Source organism: Artemia sp. Qi Xiang Cuo, chromosome 21 (assembly GCF_049724085.1).
Source record: "Artemia sp. Qi Xiang Cuo chromosome 21, ASM4972408v1, whole genome shotgun sequence".
NCBI lineage: Eukaryota > Metazoa > Arthropoda > Branchiopoda > Anostraca > Artemiidae > Artemia > Artemia sp. Qi Xiang Cuo.
The window spans coordinates 12,161,282-12,180,744 of NC_142814.1; the positions used below are offsets into that span (position 1 = coordinate 12,161,282).

General features: G+C 35.5%; 1 protein-coding gene across 2 annotated transcripts in view; it reads right to left on the reverse strand.

The window, feature by feature from the left end:
• The window catches only part of Lk6 (MAPK interacting serine/threonine Lk6 kinase), a 77,055-nt gene that overhangs the window by 25,654 nt on the left and 31,938 nt on the right, over window positions 1–19,463 (reverse strand). For both annotated transcript variants that reach the window (XM_089107146.1, XM_089107147.1), the window contains exons 3-5: window positions 15,394–15,491; window positions 10,079–10,337; window positions 3,561–3,715 (exon numbers count right to left, since the gene is read on the reverse strand). In XM_089107146.1, the coding sequence (XP_088963272.1) occupies window positions 3,561–3,715; window positions 10,079–10,337; window positions 15,394–15,491 (512 nt within the window). The remainder of the gene's footprint in view (window positions 1–3,560; window positions 3,716–10,078; window positions 10,338–15,393; window positions 15,492–19,463) is intronic.

Genomic DNA, 19,463 nt, shown 5'->3' on the forward strand with positions numbered 1-19,463 from the left:
TTCATTAGGGAAGGGATTTAACCACAAGAAATATTCATTCAAGTTAGTATCTTCTCTGAGGGGGGGGGGGGTCTTTTGGATCAATTTTTGAGGGGTAGTAAGATTATAGTAAGATCAGTAAGATTATATAATAGAGATTTAAGACACAGATTCAAACATAAAAGGAGCAAACTCGTCTAAAAAGAACAGAATTGGGCATAAGAAAAGTATATTCCCTTTTCTTTTAAAAGTATGATATAGTTTTCTGATGTACACTTCATTATGATTTGTAATGTAGACTATCATTTTGTTGCGGGGTTTCAAAAAAAAGAAAAATTCTAACAATTAAGATTGACAATTTAGAAAGGAGACCCGGTGTGCAAAAAGTATAACTATTTCTCACCCCCCCCCCCAAATACCCAGAGTATCATTTCGTGGAGAAACACAATGCTTATCTGGTAAAAAAAATCAGACAGCAATTCACCCCCCTATCCTTCACTCCAGGAAAGACATGTGTAAACTCAAAAGCATTTTCAACGGAGTGGGAGGTAAATACTGTCACACCCTGTAAGTATGAATAACTTAAAGATGCATATTCCTGCTTAATTTGGTTATCAGTTATTATTGACTTGCTATTAAGTAAGAACATCTTTTTTTTTCACTCAGATAGCCACCCCAAATGGATAATAGAATTACTTGAAAAAAAAAACTGTTATACATGACATTCCTTCCCCTTTTCAAATAAAAATAAAACAGAGTATCTTGCCATTGGAAGTTTGCTTTATCTGCGTACAAAAGTCCATTAGAACTCGCAGTAAAATCTGGCGGGACAAACAAAAACCAGTTAATTCTTGGCAAAACTCTTTTAGACCAAGATACAATCCAGGTCACTTAAAAATAACAATGAGGAAAAGTTGCGAAAGTTTGGGACAGGTGATTTCAAATGCGGACTGGACTTATGATGGTGCATTCCCAGACTACAACAGGAAGTTTATGTGACTTTCATCACATGTTATGCACCAGCAAAACATACTCTAAAACTATGATTTCTATGCTAATACTAGATATGTTCAGCAAATTAAAAACCTTACTTGCGTTTCATACTTTTTTCTAAATTAATATGATAATATGATAAGATATTTATTTCAAAAAGATCACTATCACAAGCCCACAAAGGGCCGAATTCGGACTTCGGAGTCGACAATATAAATGTTTGAACTAAAACTGGCAAAAATGAAACAACAACAACAAAATAGAAAAATCATAATGAACAATCATTTAACAGTCAATAATTAAAACTGTAAAAAGTCAATTAAAAAGTTAAAAAGATAAAAACTGGTCAAACTAAACTTACACAAATACGAATCGGAAAAAGAATTAGAACGGACATAAAAAAAGGAAGGGGGGGGGGGGAATAAGCGAATATAAACAGAAAAAAAAGAGCGAGACATAAATGCATATAAATTAAAAGGGACACTAAGAAAGTGTCAATAATCCAACTACATTATTATTATTATACTAGTATTATTGCTACAGTATTATTATACTAGATAAACCTAACGATGACACAGTGATAAAAGCTAGAGTGGTGGCAGTGGTTAATTATGGTCCTGAAACGTGAATGCTTCGAAAGACGGAGGATTTTGTTAGATGTTTTTCAGAGGAATTGTCTGTCTGCGGATTCTTTACCTTCTGACTGACCCAATTTCGAACAGTAAGCGGTATGAAAAATATGATTCTATGCTATAATGAGAAAAATGTTAAGATGGGGTAGGAAACGTTCTGCGGATGGAGGTTGACAGATTGCCAAAGATGGCTCTTTTCGGACAACCATCTAGGGACAAACGAAAAGCAGGTTATCCCCGAGTGAAGTGGGATCAGGACGTAAGAAAGGATTTAAAGGGGATTGGGACTTCTTAGGAGGCTCTGGACAGGGAAAGTGGGAATGAATTGGGATGGAGGATGGGCGTGCGCCGTGGTGTAGGCCGCAGTCAGCTAGGTGCTGTAGTAGTTGTTAGTAGTAGTAGTAGTGGCCTACAAGATAAGTATATTGATTTAGTCTAGTCTATGACAGACTAAACAACCTTCTAAGGAACTATTACACCTGATGGTTTTCTATATGTCAACATTAAAATATAAATAAATATCTACCTATGTGATTGCCAAAGTTCGTAACTGCCAGTCTCATCTCTGAAAACCATCGTTTGACATTATACAGTGGGTCTATGAGTAGAATATTTTAGCTTTTTTGCCTGTTTCCGACGGAATCTCCTGCTAGCTCTAGTCTAACTATTTAACCATATCTCGGTCGCATTGAACAGAAATTACTTAAAAAGGCACAATTGGACCCTCCCCTTCAATCGAATCTTGGACCTGACCTTTGTCTCCCATGATGGTTAAGTTTTCTAATAAAATCCCCAAGTAAGTGTTACTTGCAGGGACGCAACTTGCTATGGGGCAGAAGGGGGGAGGGCAACTGCTCCCTCCAGATCCAAGTTTGCCCCACCCCAGCTGAAATTTAGTTTCTGTGAAAAATCTTGTCAAAATTAAGATAAGCATGCATAATTGAAGTAGCCAGAGTAACAGGTCAGTTTTCTTTAGCATATCTTTGCCTTTATGGTAAGATATGACTCATTTTCAGTTTTTACTGTCATTTTCATTTGATTTGGGAAAATTGTCTCTAACTTTGCACCCCCCCCCCCCCAGGATTTTGACGAAATTACGCCATTTGTTATTTGTTGTGGGGCACACTAATAGTTTTACATCGTTACTTTAATGAGGGGGGGGGGCACTTGCAGTGGCGCCAATTGGGAAGAGGACAGGGAGGGGGCATCTGCCCCCTATGTTACGGAAAATTTCTTTTTTTATGTATTCTCATCAAAGATACTATTTTTGTATTTGTATTACAAAGGATAAAAAAAATTCCCCCCCCCCCAATTTTGAATAATACATTTTACTTCCCTCCCCCTCCCCCAAAGTTTCGTGAATAAGCGCCACTGGGTACTTGAAATCAGAATGTGGGTCTCGTACAGGCATGGTACATTCTGCACAACAGAAGAAAGCTGTTATACCCTTGGATGCTTTTTCAAACGAATTTTCTTCCATGCTTTTAAAATTTAAATTAGTTTCCAAGAAAACTCTTGTTGAAAAATTCAGCTAATGAGTCATTCCAAAGGCCTCTTCAAATTATAGCAGAAATCACACGTCTTTCTGTCCCTTTCTTTATTAAATCATAGAGAAAATTAAACGAATTTATTTAGATTTTATTTCAATGCACTCCAGCAAATCATCCCTGACAAGACCTTATTTTAAGTTATTGTAGTTATTGTTTGAAGTATTTGTCCTAGATGCCCTTCTTTCTTCAAGTAATTATTAACGATACCTTTTCAGTTCTTAAAGTAAAATGGTAAATACTTCCCAGAGAAAAAAAACTTACGAAAGTGAGTAACGGAGAACTGTTGTCTTCATAGAACCTCATTCCGGACCCCAGGTCAAAATCACGGAGTTTAACTGGTAGAATTTTCAGGTTCAATTTTAAATTCAAAACGGTAAAAACTGTCCAGAGAGAAAAATAAACTTACCGGGGTGAGTAGTTCAGGGGTGAGTAATGGAGAACTGTTGTCTTCGTGGAACCGTATTCCGGACCCCAGGTCAAAATCACAGAGTTTAACCGGAACTACGCTGTCCGGACGGACGCACAGTATGTTTTCCGGCTTCAGGTCGCGGTGAGCAATACCTAAAAAATAACATTTTAAATTCGATGAATAGATAGGGTTATTTCCTGGAGTTGGCCAGTTCTAATTTTTGTTTTGTCCGGTATCAAGACCTGATATATTTCACGAGTTTTTGTTTAATACTAGATCGGTGATGTAAAGACCATCGTATTCGTGGGAACTGTCGACGAGTTGATTTCTTATCTATTTATTTTCAGGCATAGTTCAGTATGAATATGTCCAGTTTTATTGTTAATTAGTTATTGTCAATTGTTTCCCAAATAACGGGCCATCTAGTCCACTTCCATCTTATCCTTGTATTTGATAATCTTTGTTTTTTCTTTAACAAAATTCTTTTTCAGAGTTAACATTCGTGCGTATTTTTTTCCTTTTTTTGCCTGTCGTCCGATACACTCTACTCCTAGTCAAGCAAGTCAATACTTCGGCCGGTACATCTTGGAGCGCCGAGTGTACCACATAGTTCCACCACGCAGGGAACAATCTTTGCAACGCTTGGGCCAGTCACCTCAAAGCCTAGCACAGTTCACCACCCTTGGCAGTCGCCACCTGGTGTAAGTGATTTCTTAAATATATTCGAGGACCACACTGGCTATACGTGACGTATACAAACTAAGAAAAAAAAACAATACAGTCAAATAACCGAGAAAATGAGGATAATGTCAGTTATTTGATAGAAAAGAAGCGAAAAGGACACAAGCAAATATTTTGGCAAGGGCGTCGACCAACAGGGGCGTACATTTCTATGGGGAACTGCCCCTCCAGACCTCAGTTTACCCCCCAGCTGAAATTTAGTTTCTGGCAAAATCTTGTCAAAACGAAGATAGGCGTACATTATTCAAGTATCCAGAGAAACAGGTCAGTTTTCTTTAGTATATCTTTTGCCTTTATGGTAATATATGGATCAGTATTCAGTTTTTACTGTCATATTCACTTGATTTGGGAAAATTGGCTGAAACTTTGCCCCCCCCCCAAGGATTTTTACAAAATTACGCCACTGTCTGCCGAGGAGTTTTCAAATCATTTCTTCCAATTACTTCATACCATCCCGGGAAGGCAGATAATTTAAACAGAATTTATGTTTAAAATTGAAGTTTAAAATCGAATAATATACTGAACCAATAGCGCACATCTAATTCTAGAGTAAAATTCCAAGCCAATATAAGATCGAAAATATAAATTTAAAACAAAGCCATTTGAAATAAAAAAAGAGCCAAAGAACTACCATTTGTTTAGAAGCTGAAAATGGGTTGCTACTATTTCGAACAACCGTCACAAGCACCAAACGTCATAACATCCAAAAGGAAAATCCGTCAGAATCACCAACCGTCACAACATCAAAAAAAAATTATAAGTTTATATAATAGTTTAGAAACAATTTTCGGCTATATATTTGCACGTCAGGGGGCCGGGGGGTAAAGGATATCATATACTAAATAAGTAGCCTAACCTAGGTACCTTCCCCTCCCCCTAAACCCAAAAAAAACTAAAGTTTTAAAATTTTGCATGTTGTGATGGTTGGTGGTTCTAGCGGATTTTTTTTTGTCGATGTTATGACAGATTTTGTAGACGAAATGACGTTGGTGCTCCTGACGGTTGGATGTTGTGACGCCTTCCCGCTGAAAATACAAGCGACTCTGTGACCTTCTTCGAGTTTTGGAATGTATTTTGAATTTTCTTTGCGACAGAGAAAATAGGTGTGGTCCTCTTTCTTGCCACCCTTAAGGCGCACTCAAAATTTAATTATTACTTATCGCGATCATTTAAAATAAAATATAGACAAATAAATAAATAAATAAATAAAATAAATAAAATAAATAAATAATAAAATAAATTTTTTAAAAGAATACTATAGACATCAAATATCACTATTGTCAACGATCTCGATACGTTTTTTCTTTTTGGGCAGAGTACGCCTTATTTGAGGAGTTTGAAACAAGATGGGGAAATCTAACTACAATTCTTGACAACATTCAGCACACTGGATAGTCTAATTCATATTAGGTTTATTAATCTCAACATAAGTTTACTAACATTACTTAGACATAGAACTGATTTTGGCCAATTTATTTAAAATCATATCCTTACCCAACCACAAAAATCCTAATCTTTTGAATTATCTGTAAAATGGTTCGTTTCAATTTATACTTCGAATTTCTACCTTCCGTTTGAAAATAATATTGCCATATGAGCGTATGCAGGTATCATTTCGTGAGGCAGGGTAGTCCAAAAAGCAGCAAAAATGGGCGAATCATTCAAGTGAAAATGAGCTGACGTCTTAGGAGGGGGGATTTGAAATTTTAAATAAAATGTCTAATCAAACAGTTCGTGGTAACCAACTGTAAGTAAGGAGCGACCCGGCTAAATTGTAACCGAAAATCTAAAAAACTGGATTTTGATACCAATAGATACATCAAAAGAATCAGATTTTAATTCTGATTTCAAATATATAAGTTTCATTAAGTTTAGTCTAACCCATCAAAAGTTACGTGCCTGAGAAAATTTGGCTGATTTTCGAAAAAAGGGGGAAAGACCCCTAAAAGTTATAGAACCTTAATGAAAATCACACCATCATATTCAGCGTATCAGAGAACCCTACTGTAGAGGTTTCAAGCTCCTATCTACAAAAATGTGGAATTTTCCATTTTTTGCCAGAAGAAAGATCACGGATGCGTGTTTATTTGTTTATTTGTTTGTTTTTTTTTTTTTTTTTTTTTCCCAGGGGTGATCGTATCGACCCAGTGGTCCTAGAATATCGTGGGAGGGCTCATTGGAACTGAAATTAAAAGTTCTAGTGCCCTTTTTAAGTGACCAAAAAATGGAGGGTAACTAGGACCCCTCCCACGCTCATTTTTTTCCCAAAGTGACCAGATCAAAATTTTGAGATAGCCATTTTGTTCAGCATGGTCGAAAATATGATAAAAATTTCTTTTAGAATGACTTGATCCCCCAAAGTCCCCAGGAGGAGGGCTGGAAGTTATGAACTTTACTCAATGTTAACATATAGTATTGGTTATTGGGAAGTATACAGACTTTTTCAGAGGAGATTTTTTCTGGTAGGTGGGGGAAGGAGAGGGTGGGAGGCTCTATGGAAGGATCTGTCCATGACGGAAGTTTTCCTGGGGGACGGGACAGGGCGATGAAGGGGGCGCCGGATTTCCCAGCATTATTAAAGAAAAAGATCAGGAATTAAATAAAAAAAACAAGTTTTTCAACTGATCAACTGATTGTGATTAAGCGGTCATTTTTCAAGAACTGGAAAAAATTCGAACATAGTTTAAAGATCAGGGTATTGACTAGGGGGCGAACCCTCTAATATACGTGTTAAAAATTTATGAATATAGAAGTTCGTTACGTAAGTTAATTCTAAGTTACGTATATTTATTACTAATAAAAACGTTCGTAAATAAAATTAAACAAGTTTCGTGAAAGCCATTTAACCAAATATAATATGCAAATTTTGTTTTAATTATTCATGTACGGTGAGCCAAAATCAAAACCTGCATTAATTCAAAAACGTTCAAAAATTAAATAAAAAAAACAAGTTTTTTTAACTGAAAGTAAGGAACGACGTTAAAACTTAAAACGAACAGAAATTATTCCGTATATGAAGGGGGCTGTCCCCTCCTCAACGCCTCGCTCTTTACGCTAAAGTTTGACTTTCTCACAACTCTATTTTTTTAAACAATAAAAAAACTTTAGCGTAAAGAGCGAGGCGTTGAGGAGGGGACAGCCCCCTTCATATACGGAATAATTTCTGTTCGTTTTAAGTTTTAACGTCGTTCCTTACTTTCAGTTAAAAAAACTTGTTTTTTTTATTTATCAGTAAAAGAATGAGAAGCAGTTCCCTAGATGAACCCTCTGCTCCCACATCCCGCGTGCTATGTCTTATGAACTCGGTTCAATTTTCCTCAGTTAACTTACAAAAAAGAAGAAAACAGCCCAGACTGCTTAAAAAACCACAAATCAAATAAAAAAGTGTGCCAAAAAAGTAAACGAGATCACCACTATCTGTATTTATAGGATTATCATAAATTGTTGTCTCAGTAAAATTGTCAGCTAACAATTTTGTTACAATACCTAAATCCGGGGTTTACGTCTCGGGGGAGGGATCAGGTAACTCAAATAAAATATCTGATCTCCAAAAGGATAAAGAATTCCCTAGTTTATCCCTTTGCTCCCCCTTCCCCCGTACTATTTTATTTAGACGGTGGACGAAAAATTTTTCGTCCACCTCAGGCTGTCTCTTTTATTATTATTATTATTAACTAAAATATGATAAAATATATACAGAAAAACGAGAATACGACTATTTATATGAGTAGGATGAAGCTTTTCCCTTTAGTAAAGGGATAGGACACAAACAATATTTTGAGTGTGGGGTAAGGTTATCTTTAAACATACCAGAGACGGACAGCAGATTAGACAGTAGCGTTACCTAGCAGTAATTTTTTTTATTCTTTTCTCATCCTACCAATGGGTGTCTCCAATCCCAAATTACGAGACAAAATGAAATTGGTACAAATATAGAGGCACTAAATATTCCCTAAATTTGCAGGATTATGAGAAAATAGCGCTTTACTGAAAACACAAAACAAAAACAGAATTTATGGTACGGTAGAAACACAGCGCGCTTTGGAATGTTTGAATATAGCAACTCAGTAAAATATTTACTCCTTTTTAATCTGAGCTATGGCTGCAATCTCAAATCAATAAACAGCCCAAAATGAAATCACCTATCGGTTCATATATAGAGGCACTGAATCCGCTACTACTACTTAAAGATCCCGCCAGTCCTCCAAGGTCGTTTTGCGGCCACAATGATCTTGGCTGGCTTCAGGATAGCGATAAGCCGCTCGTGTCTGTTCCACATACACTGGATCTATAGCTATACAACTGTCATAGTAAGGGGGGGCGGGATAGACCCCACCGCAAAATAAAAAAAAACTTTACTGAGGATATAATGGTGGAAAAATAAAGACTTTTCAATGGTTAGACTCCCCCTCCATAGAAAAATAAGTAGAACCCTCAGAAAAATTGGATCTTCGCCAAGCATGTTATCCCCGACTTAGGCCCGCTGAAACATACTTTCGGAATGCAATTTTCGAAATGTGTTTTTTTCACAATTCCTCTGTTTCCCCGAAAATATTCTAAAAGAGCTACACTGTAAGAAAAAGCCAACAAATTAAAAAACTTTTTTTTTGGTATTTTCATTGGAAAAAAAATACTTTTCGGTATTTTTATTGGGGAAAAAAATCCCCCCAGATCTTGGAAAATTAGCATCTTGCCCTTCCCCCGAACCCACACTTTCGTGTTTCGGCACTACTGAAGCATATTATGAACATATAATCGTTCCATTCTGAAAAAGGCAGTTTTATTAGGTTTTCGAAATTTAATGGGAAAGGGAAGATCTGAAAGGGAGAAATTTAAAGGGATGGGGAAGTGTTGACGGGGGAGGGGGGTACTATTCGGTGCCGCTGATTTTTAGCAGTCTGATTTCCTTGAAATTAATTGATACCGTGTAATCACAAATTTGACTTCATTTGATTAGTAACCAATAGTTGGATTTCAGCTACTTTGCGCGCGTGAATTATTTTAAACATGAATCTCTTTTCATCCAAGAATTGGATTCTGGTGACTATGGTTACCAGAATCTAATAAGTCCATATATAGTTTATGTTTTAATAGTTATGGCTTCGCATAATAGTAAAAAATTAAGAGGGTATGTGCTTCCTGAATTTTTTTGCCCCCCCCCTTCTCCCCTACAGATATCAAAAGTATATTTTTGGGGGTACTTTAATTAAAAATTGCCTTTTTGGTATTTTCATTGAAGAAATAAAGCTCATCTCCCTCTGCCTCCTCCCCCCTAAACCATATCTGATAAATAGAAACAATAAAAAAGAAAATAAAGACAAACAATAATGATAGTTAGTCAATGATGAGAAATGTGGGTAGTCTTGCATTATATGGGCCTGTCACAAAATAGACAATGGAAACCAGTCACGAAATAGACCGAGACGCGTGATGAAAAACAGGTCTACGCTGCCTTGTGGGATATAAACAAAGGGTTTCTCACTCCAGGAACTATATATAAACAGTTGTTTTTGGGGTTTAGGTGGGGGGAGGTACCTAGGTTAGGTTAGGTTACGTATTTAATATAAAGTTTGCTTTGCCCAATACCCCCCACCCCCTAGTGTGCAAATATATAGCCCAAATTTGTTTCTAAACTATTTTATATTAATCTTATTTTATTTTATTTCATTAGCATTAACCAAAAGTGACCTTTTAGAGAGACCCATAAAAGCAAGAGTACCGAAATGTATTTTTATCTGTAGGCTAAAAAGATAGAAGTATATAAAAGTTAATACCTTTTTTATGTAAAAAGGCGAGAGATGAAGCCAAATCTCTAATAACCAACGAGGCTTCATGTTCAGTAAAATGAACTCTTCTTTGGATATGGCGCAAAAGCGGGCCACCCACAACCTTCTCAAACACCAAATAAAATCTGTCATCTTCTTCAAAGAATTCAATGAGCTGGATAATATTGGGATGACCATGGCAGTGGTGAAGTGTTTCAACTTCTTTGAAAACCCGCGATCGACTATGACCAGGTACTTTTAAAATTATCTAAAACAAACCAAGAGAAATTTTATTCATTTTTTACATATCCCATCTTCATATCCTAAAGTACACACAGATGACACATGCAGGGGAGGGAGGTCGTCAGGTCTTTACCCCACCCCCCTCGAGGTCTTGAGATATTTCTACATAATTCACCTATGTTTTGCATTTTATTTTAATGCGTGCCAGGGAATACAATCCTATAGATATTTAATTTATCTAATCTATTTGAATTTGATTATTGTGTTCTATTTTTCTCCAACTTTCTTCCTCTAAGTAAGCGATTCATATGTCTTCTCCCTAATTTACAGGCTAATGAGTCTTTGTGGGGGGGGGGAGGGGGTAATCTAGTGTAATTATTGAACTTGTATTTCGTTATAATAATTTTATCTTATCTACGTACGATTCTAGGGAGAAGTCTTATGGAATAGTCACTCGAACTTTCCTAGTCTTCAGGAATACTTTACCCCATCCCCCTCTCCCAAAAAAATTTCGAGCGAAATTTTAACAAATTTTTTATTTCTTAGCAGAATTTTTCATTTATTTAATTTTTGACTTTTCTTACTTCAGCTTCGGCAAGATTATTAATTATCACATTCCAATTGATTGCTTCTAATTCTTTAATTCGGTCTACTTACTTTTTGCTTAAAATTTAGCTAAAAATTGCTTAAATTCTATCTTCTTACTTTTATTTTCAAGGAGAGGAGATGAAGATATTCACTAAAATGAAAACTTCGGATTCAATTCGCTTATAATTACTGCCAATTGTGCCCTCTCTTTTATTTTAGTAAATATAAAATTTCTAAAATTACAAAACAACTTTTACCGTTAAGTTATTTCTTTGAAATTTTGCGCCCCTAAAGTTTCTGCACCCGGGGAAAGTATCTCCTCCCTAAAACCGACTTTGACTAAATAGAACCAATAAAACAAAAATAGACACAAACAATAATTATAAATAAATATTGACAGAGAACCAAGTTTGACTTCTTGTTTAAAAAATTGCTCAGTACGTTTTTTGTTTTGTTTTTTAGAAGAAAGTTTCATACCAAGTTTTATGATACATACCAAAGTTTATGATTCCTACTATATGGACTGTATCCAGGATTTTCGTTCGAGGGGGGGGGGGTACAGAAAAACTGTTAAAACATCAAAAATGTGTTTTAAGTATTTTTATTATTTTTTACGAGTCGGACAAACATTTCGTGGAGGGGGGTCAAACCCTCCAGACCCTCCCTTAATACGGCCTTGCCTACCATATATGATATTTTGCGACAATCTTACAGCTGTAATTTGTACCAAAAGGACAAGATATCATTGAATTCACTAGTTTCAGATCTACTACGCTTTTCCTACAGAATGACCAGAACTTTCTTAAATATTACAAAATGTTCCTATTTTTATATATGCCTTTCCAATGTATTATTCAATCAGAAAAAAAGCCGAGCAAATTTCAAAAATCTAGTTTGGCATGAAGCTCGAATCTCAGAAATAGAATTATAGCAAAACTGTAATCTTATGCAGAAATAATAAAGCCACAGGACTGCCGAAAAATAACTAACCAAAAGCTTGCAGCATATGGTAAAAAATACCTAAGTATTCTATAGACGCCACCTACTACTCCCACTCAAGTTTCGTCATTTTTTTCAAAATGACGTCATTTTTTTCAAAAAACCCTTAGATGATTTTACGATCAATTCGACTTTTCACTTGACAAGTATCTCCGATCAACTCCATCAAAAACAGTAAAGAAATAGCTGAATTATCAAAAAAAGAAAATAAATTAATAAGCCTCTTGATTTGAGGCAGGAATGAATAATCTGACGAGAAGCGGCCTGTCTCTTAGTTTAAGAAATGTCCAAATTCAAGCAGTGTCAGCTTGCGATTGCCAATTTCAAGGGCTTTCCGTTTTGGCCCGTGCGAATTATTCAAGTAAAAAAGGATAAAAAGGGGATTTATAACCGTCATAATTTCGGGATATCGGAAACAGGAAGGTAAAGGCCAGTAAACATTCACCGCAAATACCCACTTACTTTGCGTTTGTAGTGGATAAAGAATCGACATTCAAATTTTAAGCTTAGGAGGGTAGAATTTAGTACCATTGTTTTCACCGAGTCTGCAAAGTTGTTTTTTTCTCTAACAGTAGTCATTGCACGATTCAAGCAAAGCTCGAACGCAATAGCTGCAATATAAAATTTAGAAGTACAAATTTTAAAATATAAAAATATTTTATATTTTAATTTATATTTAATATAATTTATACATTTTATATATTTAATTTATACTTAAATATTTATGTATTTTAAATTTGTAAATTATAAATGTGTTTATTTATAATAAAATTAAATTTCATGAAAATGTGCTACATAATATTTTAGTACGATATGTCACCTGTTTTATTACTACTAAATATTTTATATTTCGACAGCAAGTCAACATTAAAACATATTGATCAGACAATTAACATCTGGAATCATTTTTTATTTCTTCAGTAAAAATGTGGTGAATCATAGCTATTGACTTACAATTGCAGAATAGAATATAAAGACAAATTGGCATTGTGACTAAACTTATGTTTAAGAATTGTGTTTAACAGGCACCGCTGTACAACGCATTAAAGAAAAAAAGCAGTTTTTTTTGTTGATAATACCTCCATAACTACGCAAAACTAATATTCGATATCAGCAGTTTATATGCAAACACTCAAATTGCGTTTAAATTATTTTTTCCCTGATAATTTAGAGGAGCAAATGCAGATTAATTGCATAAGAATAAAAACAATGATGGTGCAATACAGTAATAAATTAGGGGGGCTGGGCTATGGAGTCGATTATAAGTTATAACCGACTCTGACTCCAACTCCAGATATTTTCAATTTGCCGACTCCATGAAATGCATTTAGCAAAAATTTATTAAAACTCCGACTCCACAGCCCTGTTTTAAAGCTTCATTTGACTAGATTTTACAAGTTATAGCCAACTTCGACTCTAGACATTTTCGATATACCGACTCCATTCGGCAAACATTACTGAGACTCCGACTCCACAGTCCTAGAACTTTCCACCCACTTTCCGCCATCTAGTGTATATATTAAAACACCAAGTGTCCTGCATAATCTCATCACGTCACGGGGCACATTATATCAAAACGCCAAGGGGTACATTTCCCGCCATGCTTGCCACGCGCCACCTCGTGTATAGGATTTCTGAAAGTAGGTGCCCCCTCCATAATAACAAGTTAAAATAAACTGACTAGATAATAAACTTGAAAAGCCATGAAACAACAGAAGAGCCTAACCTTAGTGTCATCAAAGACCCACAAAGGCCTAACCCTTAGGGTGAATTCCAAGATAGGACCCCATTTCGTAAGCACAGATATAATGAGGTAAGAGGTGATAGTCCCTGTTGTTCAGTTTATTTATTTATCAACAAATTTAGTACAAAAAAAAATCTAAAACATACTCTCTTTCATAAGGCTCTATCGCCAGGAAAAAAACAGGGGAGGGGAGAAACAAATACAACAAAAAAATGCTTTCAACATGATACATTAACAAAAAAAAAACGAACAATCATCCACTTCAGTAATCCTCAAAAGTCACAACCTACTAGGATTATTTCCTATGGAGAATCCACTAGGAAGGGAATTGTAAAATGCATATTTGAAACCAAGCCATGAGAGAAGGAATCTACCCACATATTTGGTTATTTCGGTAACTCCCAGCCAACCACTCGCTCTTCTGCTGCGAAAACAATCGAATTCCGGGTTCTTTAATTTTTCAATACATGGATGCTTGGTGGCTTGGTGCTGCAGTGAGTTGTGAGTGTAGTAGTAGTAGTTTACAATTTTTGCCTCGATTGCCTCATCAATATACTATCCACATATATACAATGAACATGATTCAGGATTGTCAATTTGGAAGATCTTATATACAACCGAACTGTCAATGAATAAAGGCGCAGAAAAAACTCGTTGCTACCTTAAGTTATTACCAAGTTGAGTGCCCTACCCGACAATAGGAATATCTTGTTTAACCACACCAGTAACGGAAGTAGAGACATTAATAAAAAAACTAGTTTACCAAGTTTTTTTTAGAAACTAGAGGGAGCTCCACTCCTTCAGACAGTAACAGGGATCCAAAGTAGGCTCACATCTCATTTAGGTCGATAAGAACTCATACTTCTAAGCCGCACTGCTATAAAAACTATGAACTATAGGGCTAAGGACTAAAAGGGCTAAAACTATAAGGGCTCAAATTTTCATAAGACAGAAGTAAAAGTAAGATCCGAAAAATATGAAAAAAAAAGATATCTTAGTACTACCTATGTGGATCATCAGTTCAAAATGAAAAAACGAAAAAAAAAACCTTAGAACCTAGATTACTTATATTCTCAAATTAATTAAGTTCTATCGATTCGTTCAATCCGTTTGGTCACATTTTATTTGGTTCTCAAGATATTAAGGAATTAGGGTTGTTTTGCAAAATGTGTGTATTCCCTTTCATATTCACAGAAACTCTTGGGATGGTGCTTTTAATATCAAAAATATTTTTGTTCTCTTAGCTTAAAAAGGGAAAAAAGAGAAAAACACGCTTTTCCGGTATATAAGCTCTTTGTGAAATTTACGCTATTCAACACAACTCTTTGTGGGGCCACCAAAGTAGGTAGTTTAAAAGATATGCGGATGGGATTTGTTTTCGAAGAAAACAATTGGTAGGACTGTCTGTTATAGCATCCAATTTTTCTCAAATGGGACTTATTAAAATTGTGTGTACGATATTTTTTCATAGTCAATATTTGTGATACAATACGTCAATACTGTTTACCGTCATTTCATCGAGGCTTGTAATTTTAAATCGTGACCGTCGAATGATAATTTTGGGAGGTAATTTCACACTTATCTACTCTATCGATTTACCCCCACCTCCCTCCCACAATTATTACCTACAAACACTTTTCTATTAAAATTTTCTCACCGAATGACTCGTTTATCAGAAAATAAAATTCAGTAACCAACTTGGCTTTTAAAAATAGAAATAAAAAAGAGAATTATTAAAACAAGTACATACTTTGACTGCATACTCAATATCTGTCCAGATGTTGACACAAGTTTGCACGGAGGCGTATGCTCCTTCCCCAAGAAATTCTCCAGTGAGTCTATATAGATCTTAAAATAAAAATAAATCATCAAATCAGTTTTAATCCGACAAGTAAACTTAAGTTACACATTGATTGATCAGCAACAACATAATGGTAGCCTTTCAGAGGCAAAACCGACCAAGTTGAGTAATTTTTTTACATTTCTATGGGGCATGAAGGAAGACAGATTGACAAATATCATCCTTGTCGTCCAATCGTCTAGAGCCGTGATTTCCAATTAGGGTGCAGGCCCACCAAGGGGGTGCATAGCAATATTTTGGTGGGTCATAGACTGGACTCGCATCTTTTGGTTGACTATATTTTAGAGTGTCAATTAAATTTTTTTTTTAAGTGAATGACGTCAGACTTTTTGTCTGCATTTAAAGGACTAAAAAAGATACGTGATAGTATTGTAATAGCGTCATGCATTGTAGGCTATAAAAGGTGTTTTGTAAACACAATATTTTTATATTTTAAATTTTGTAAACACAAAATTTAAAAAGTTAATGACTTTTAAGCTTCCTTCAGATGAATACCCGTAAAATTTTCAATAACAATATTTAAATATCCAGGGGGGGGGGAATCAGGATTTTAGAAATGACTAGGTGGGAGGCATGGCCCGAATTCGGTTGGCAACACATTGGTCTAGAGCCAAACGAACAGCAGGTTTGTCCCTGAATGGGGTGGGAGGATGTCATGAGAAGCGATTTAAGGGAAATATGAACTTTTTAGGAGGGTGTAAACAGGGAGGTTTCGAATATATTGGGGTGGATGAGGAGCGTGCATAGCTGTATTGGCCTCAGGCGGCTTGATGCTGCAGTGAGTTGCTAGTAGTAGTAGTAGTTTAGAAATAAAACAAGTTATTGAATCAGCTTCACACAATAATAAGAGGAGCGTGCATAGCTGTTTTGGCCTCAGGCGGCTTGATGCTGCAGTGAGTTGCTAGTAGTAGTAGTAGTTTAGAGATAAAACAAGTTATTGAATCAGCTTCACACAATAATAAGATTATTCCACGAAATAAAATATTGGGCCAAATACCAAATTCGACACCATTTCGCATTTGTGTGTGTGCGTGGGGGGGGGGGATTTCCGCGAGGACTATTTCCCACGGTTGGGGGGAATACGTCTAGTCCTTTGATCGACATTGAACATTACGATAAAGACTACACTACCTTCGAATTACAAAAAAAAAACAATATAAAAAAAAACAGTAATAGGTAACACAATAGCGAATTTATCTTTGACAGTGAAATTTGCTTAAACCTAAAATGAATGTTTTCCTTAAATAAATACATTTTATTCGTCTCGCATGCACAGGTTGGTTTTGAGAACAGCTACGTGTGGCCCCCTCCATGCCCACAGTTGAGTTTTCAACATGACTTATGTTGCGATCCGCTTTCCAGCCCTTCCACCAACACCTCCGAAGAGATCCATCCAATAATCTTAGTTTTATTTTCGTCATCTTATCAGAAAATTCCGATTTGGGTTTGAAAGGTAACTTATTTATGTATTAAATTGCTTAAACCTTATATGAATATATAAATAAAACAAGACTTGATGCTACGTATACTGCGAAGCAATAATGGTTCATTCTAAGTTTCAACTTCGCCTTTTACTTTCATTGGAATAACTTTGTCTTTTTATATAAATTAATCACATTCAAAAATGAAGACTTCGGGCTTGATATTAGACATGAATTAAACCATAAACCGTCATTTGAATGCGACAGTAAGAGTAGCTTCAAGTAGAGTAGAACTTGGCTACGAGCTAGCATCGATAACAAGTTGAACGGAACGCAACAAGCATAATTATTGAATACCCGACACCATTTCTGGCAGCTTTATCGCAGACACGCTTTGCATACTCAACGCCGAAATCTTGTCTTCAATAACAGCATACAAGACAACATGAAAGTAAAGATGTAGAGACAAGTAATTTTGGCAATATTAAAAAAAAAATAAAGGAATCTCAGGCAAATATTGAGGAGGGAAGGGTGAACACGAGCATAGAAATTGATTTTGAAGGGAATACGGCCTTTTGAGAGAGAGGGGGAGTGGTTAAAAAACACAAAAGTAGTCGGAGTATAAGATATATAGAAAAAATTGCAAGTATTTAAATTCCGGGTGTGCTTGCATTCGTAGATACAAACAGAGAAACACTTGAGAGGGAGGAAAGCAAACACAAATATCGTTATCTATTTGGAATGAGTGCGACCTTTTGGGGATTGGTCAAATTTAAAAAAAAAAAAAAAAAAAAAAAGCCGAAGCACATACATATACAGTAAAAATTGCTAGTATCGAAACTCCAGGGGCATGGACCCACATTCCCCTTAATACTTACCTGAATAAAGGTGTGATATGACTCCACGGTACTTATGTATTATAACAAACACAGTCGAGAAGTTTGCTGAGTATAAGATCTGAGAAAACTGCACAGCCACTAAGGCAGATGACGGGTGACAGAATTATTTGGACTTGTATAATTTAGAATATATATATATATATATAATAATATTCGATATATATATAATTTTATATATATATATATATATATATATATATATATATATATATATATATATATATATATATATATATATATATATATATATATATATATATATATATATATATATATATATATATATATATATATATATATATATATATATATATAATTTTCGATATATATTATTATATAAACTAAAGTAATATATTTCGTACTTATGTATTATACGAGAAACACTCGAGAATTGAAGTTTAGTTAATGCTAATGAAATAAAATAAAATGATGAAAATATTGACACCAGGCCACAGACGACAATTCGTTAACCCAGATATAAATGAAACGAATTACAGTAACAAATGGTATTTTACTGTTTGAAAACCACGTATTGACACGCAAATTGACGTTTTTCAAACATGGCTTAGTTTTACACTTCCAAAGATGTTACTTCTTGTAAGAGTACAAAGTCATGGTGTGTCCATTGCCTCACTGCGGTGGCGGATTCAGGGGGCGAGGGGGTGCCCCCACTTAATGTAGTCTAAAGTAGTGTAATTTATTTAATTAACTCAAGTGTGCGTTAATTAAACTTGATCCTAACGCAAGTTTATCGGATCAACCTATTTTGCGCCCCTCCTAAATTTTTTTTACCGGATCAATCTATTTTGCGCCCCCCCCTAAAAATCCTGGATCCGCCCCTGGCTCACTGTTTTGTTTTGGCCAACAACCCCTTATCCTGGAAAAGTATAAATGCCTGTTTTTCAGTCCTTCCCAGATCCCGACTCTTAATTTGAATATCCATGGTGAGACACTATATTCTATCACTATATATTATAAACCACAGTTCATATAATTATCCAGTATGATCATTCCCCATCTCACCCATTATAAAAACCCAGACCGGGGTGCGAGTGCTCCAGAGAACGTAGAAACATAAGCGGCGTCAGATCTTTTCACGGGTAGACAAGTCAGACGCGAAACAATCGGAAACAAGTGGAAACCCGCTATTACAAATAATGCACTTTACGCGAAACAATCGGAAACAAGTGGAAACCCGCTATTAATAACTGCACGAAGAAGTGGGAGGAGCTTTTTGTTCGCACCGAGAACGAAGACCAGAAATGATCTGCGATAAGATTACTGGATAATTATATGAACTGTGTTATAAACTAACCGATTATTGTCCTATATGATCTTCACGATCCAAATTCTCGAGTGTTTATCTGATCTTCGCACTTCAAATTCTCAAGTGTTTCTCATATAATACATAATTACCCTATATTTTCGTTACGATTAACTTAACTTCACTTCTTGAGTGTGTTTGGAATAATACATAAGTACCGATTCACTCCAGTGTCGGCCTGATATTTCAAAATCAAGGATTTAGAGGACTAAATATTTCAATTTTGCTTTAGCTCACATTCCACATTACTCCAAGGGAGTCTTGGGTGATGTTTTAGGGGAAGTAGATATAATCTCTAAAACAGCAACTTCTCTT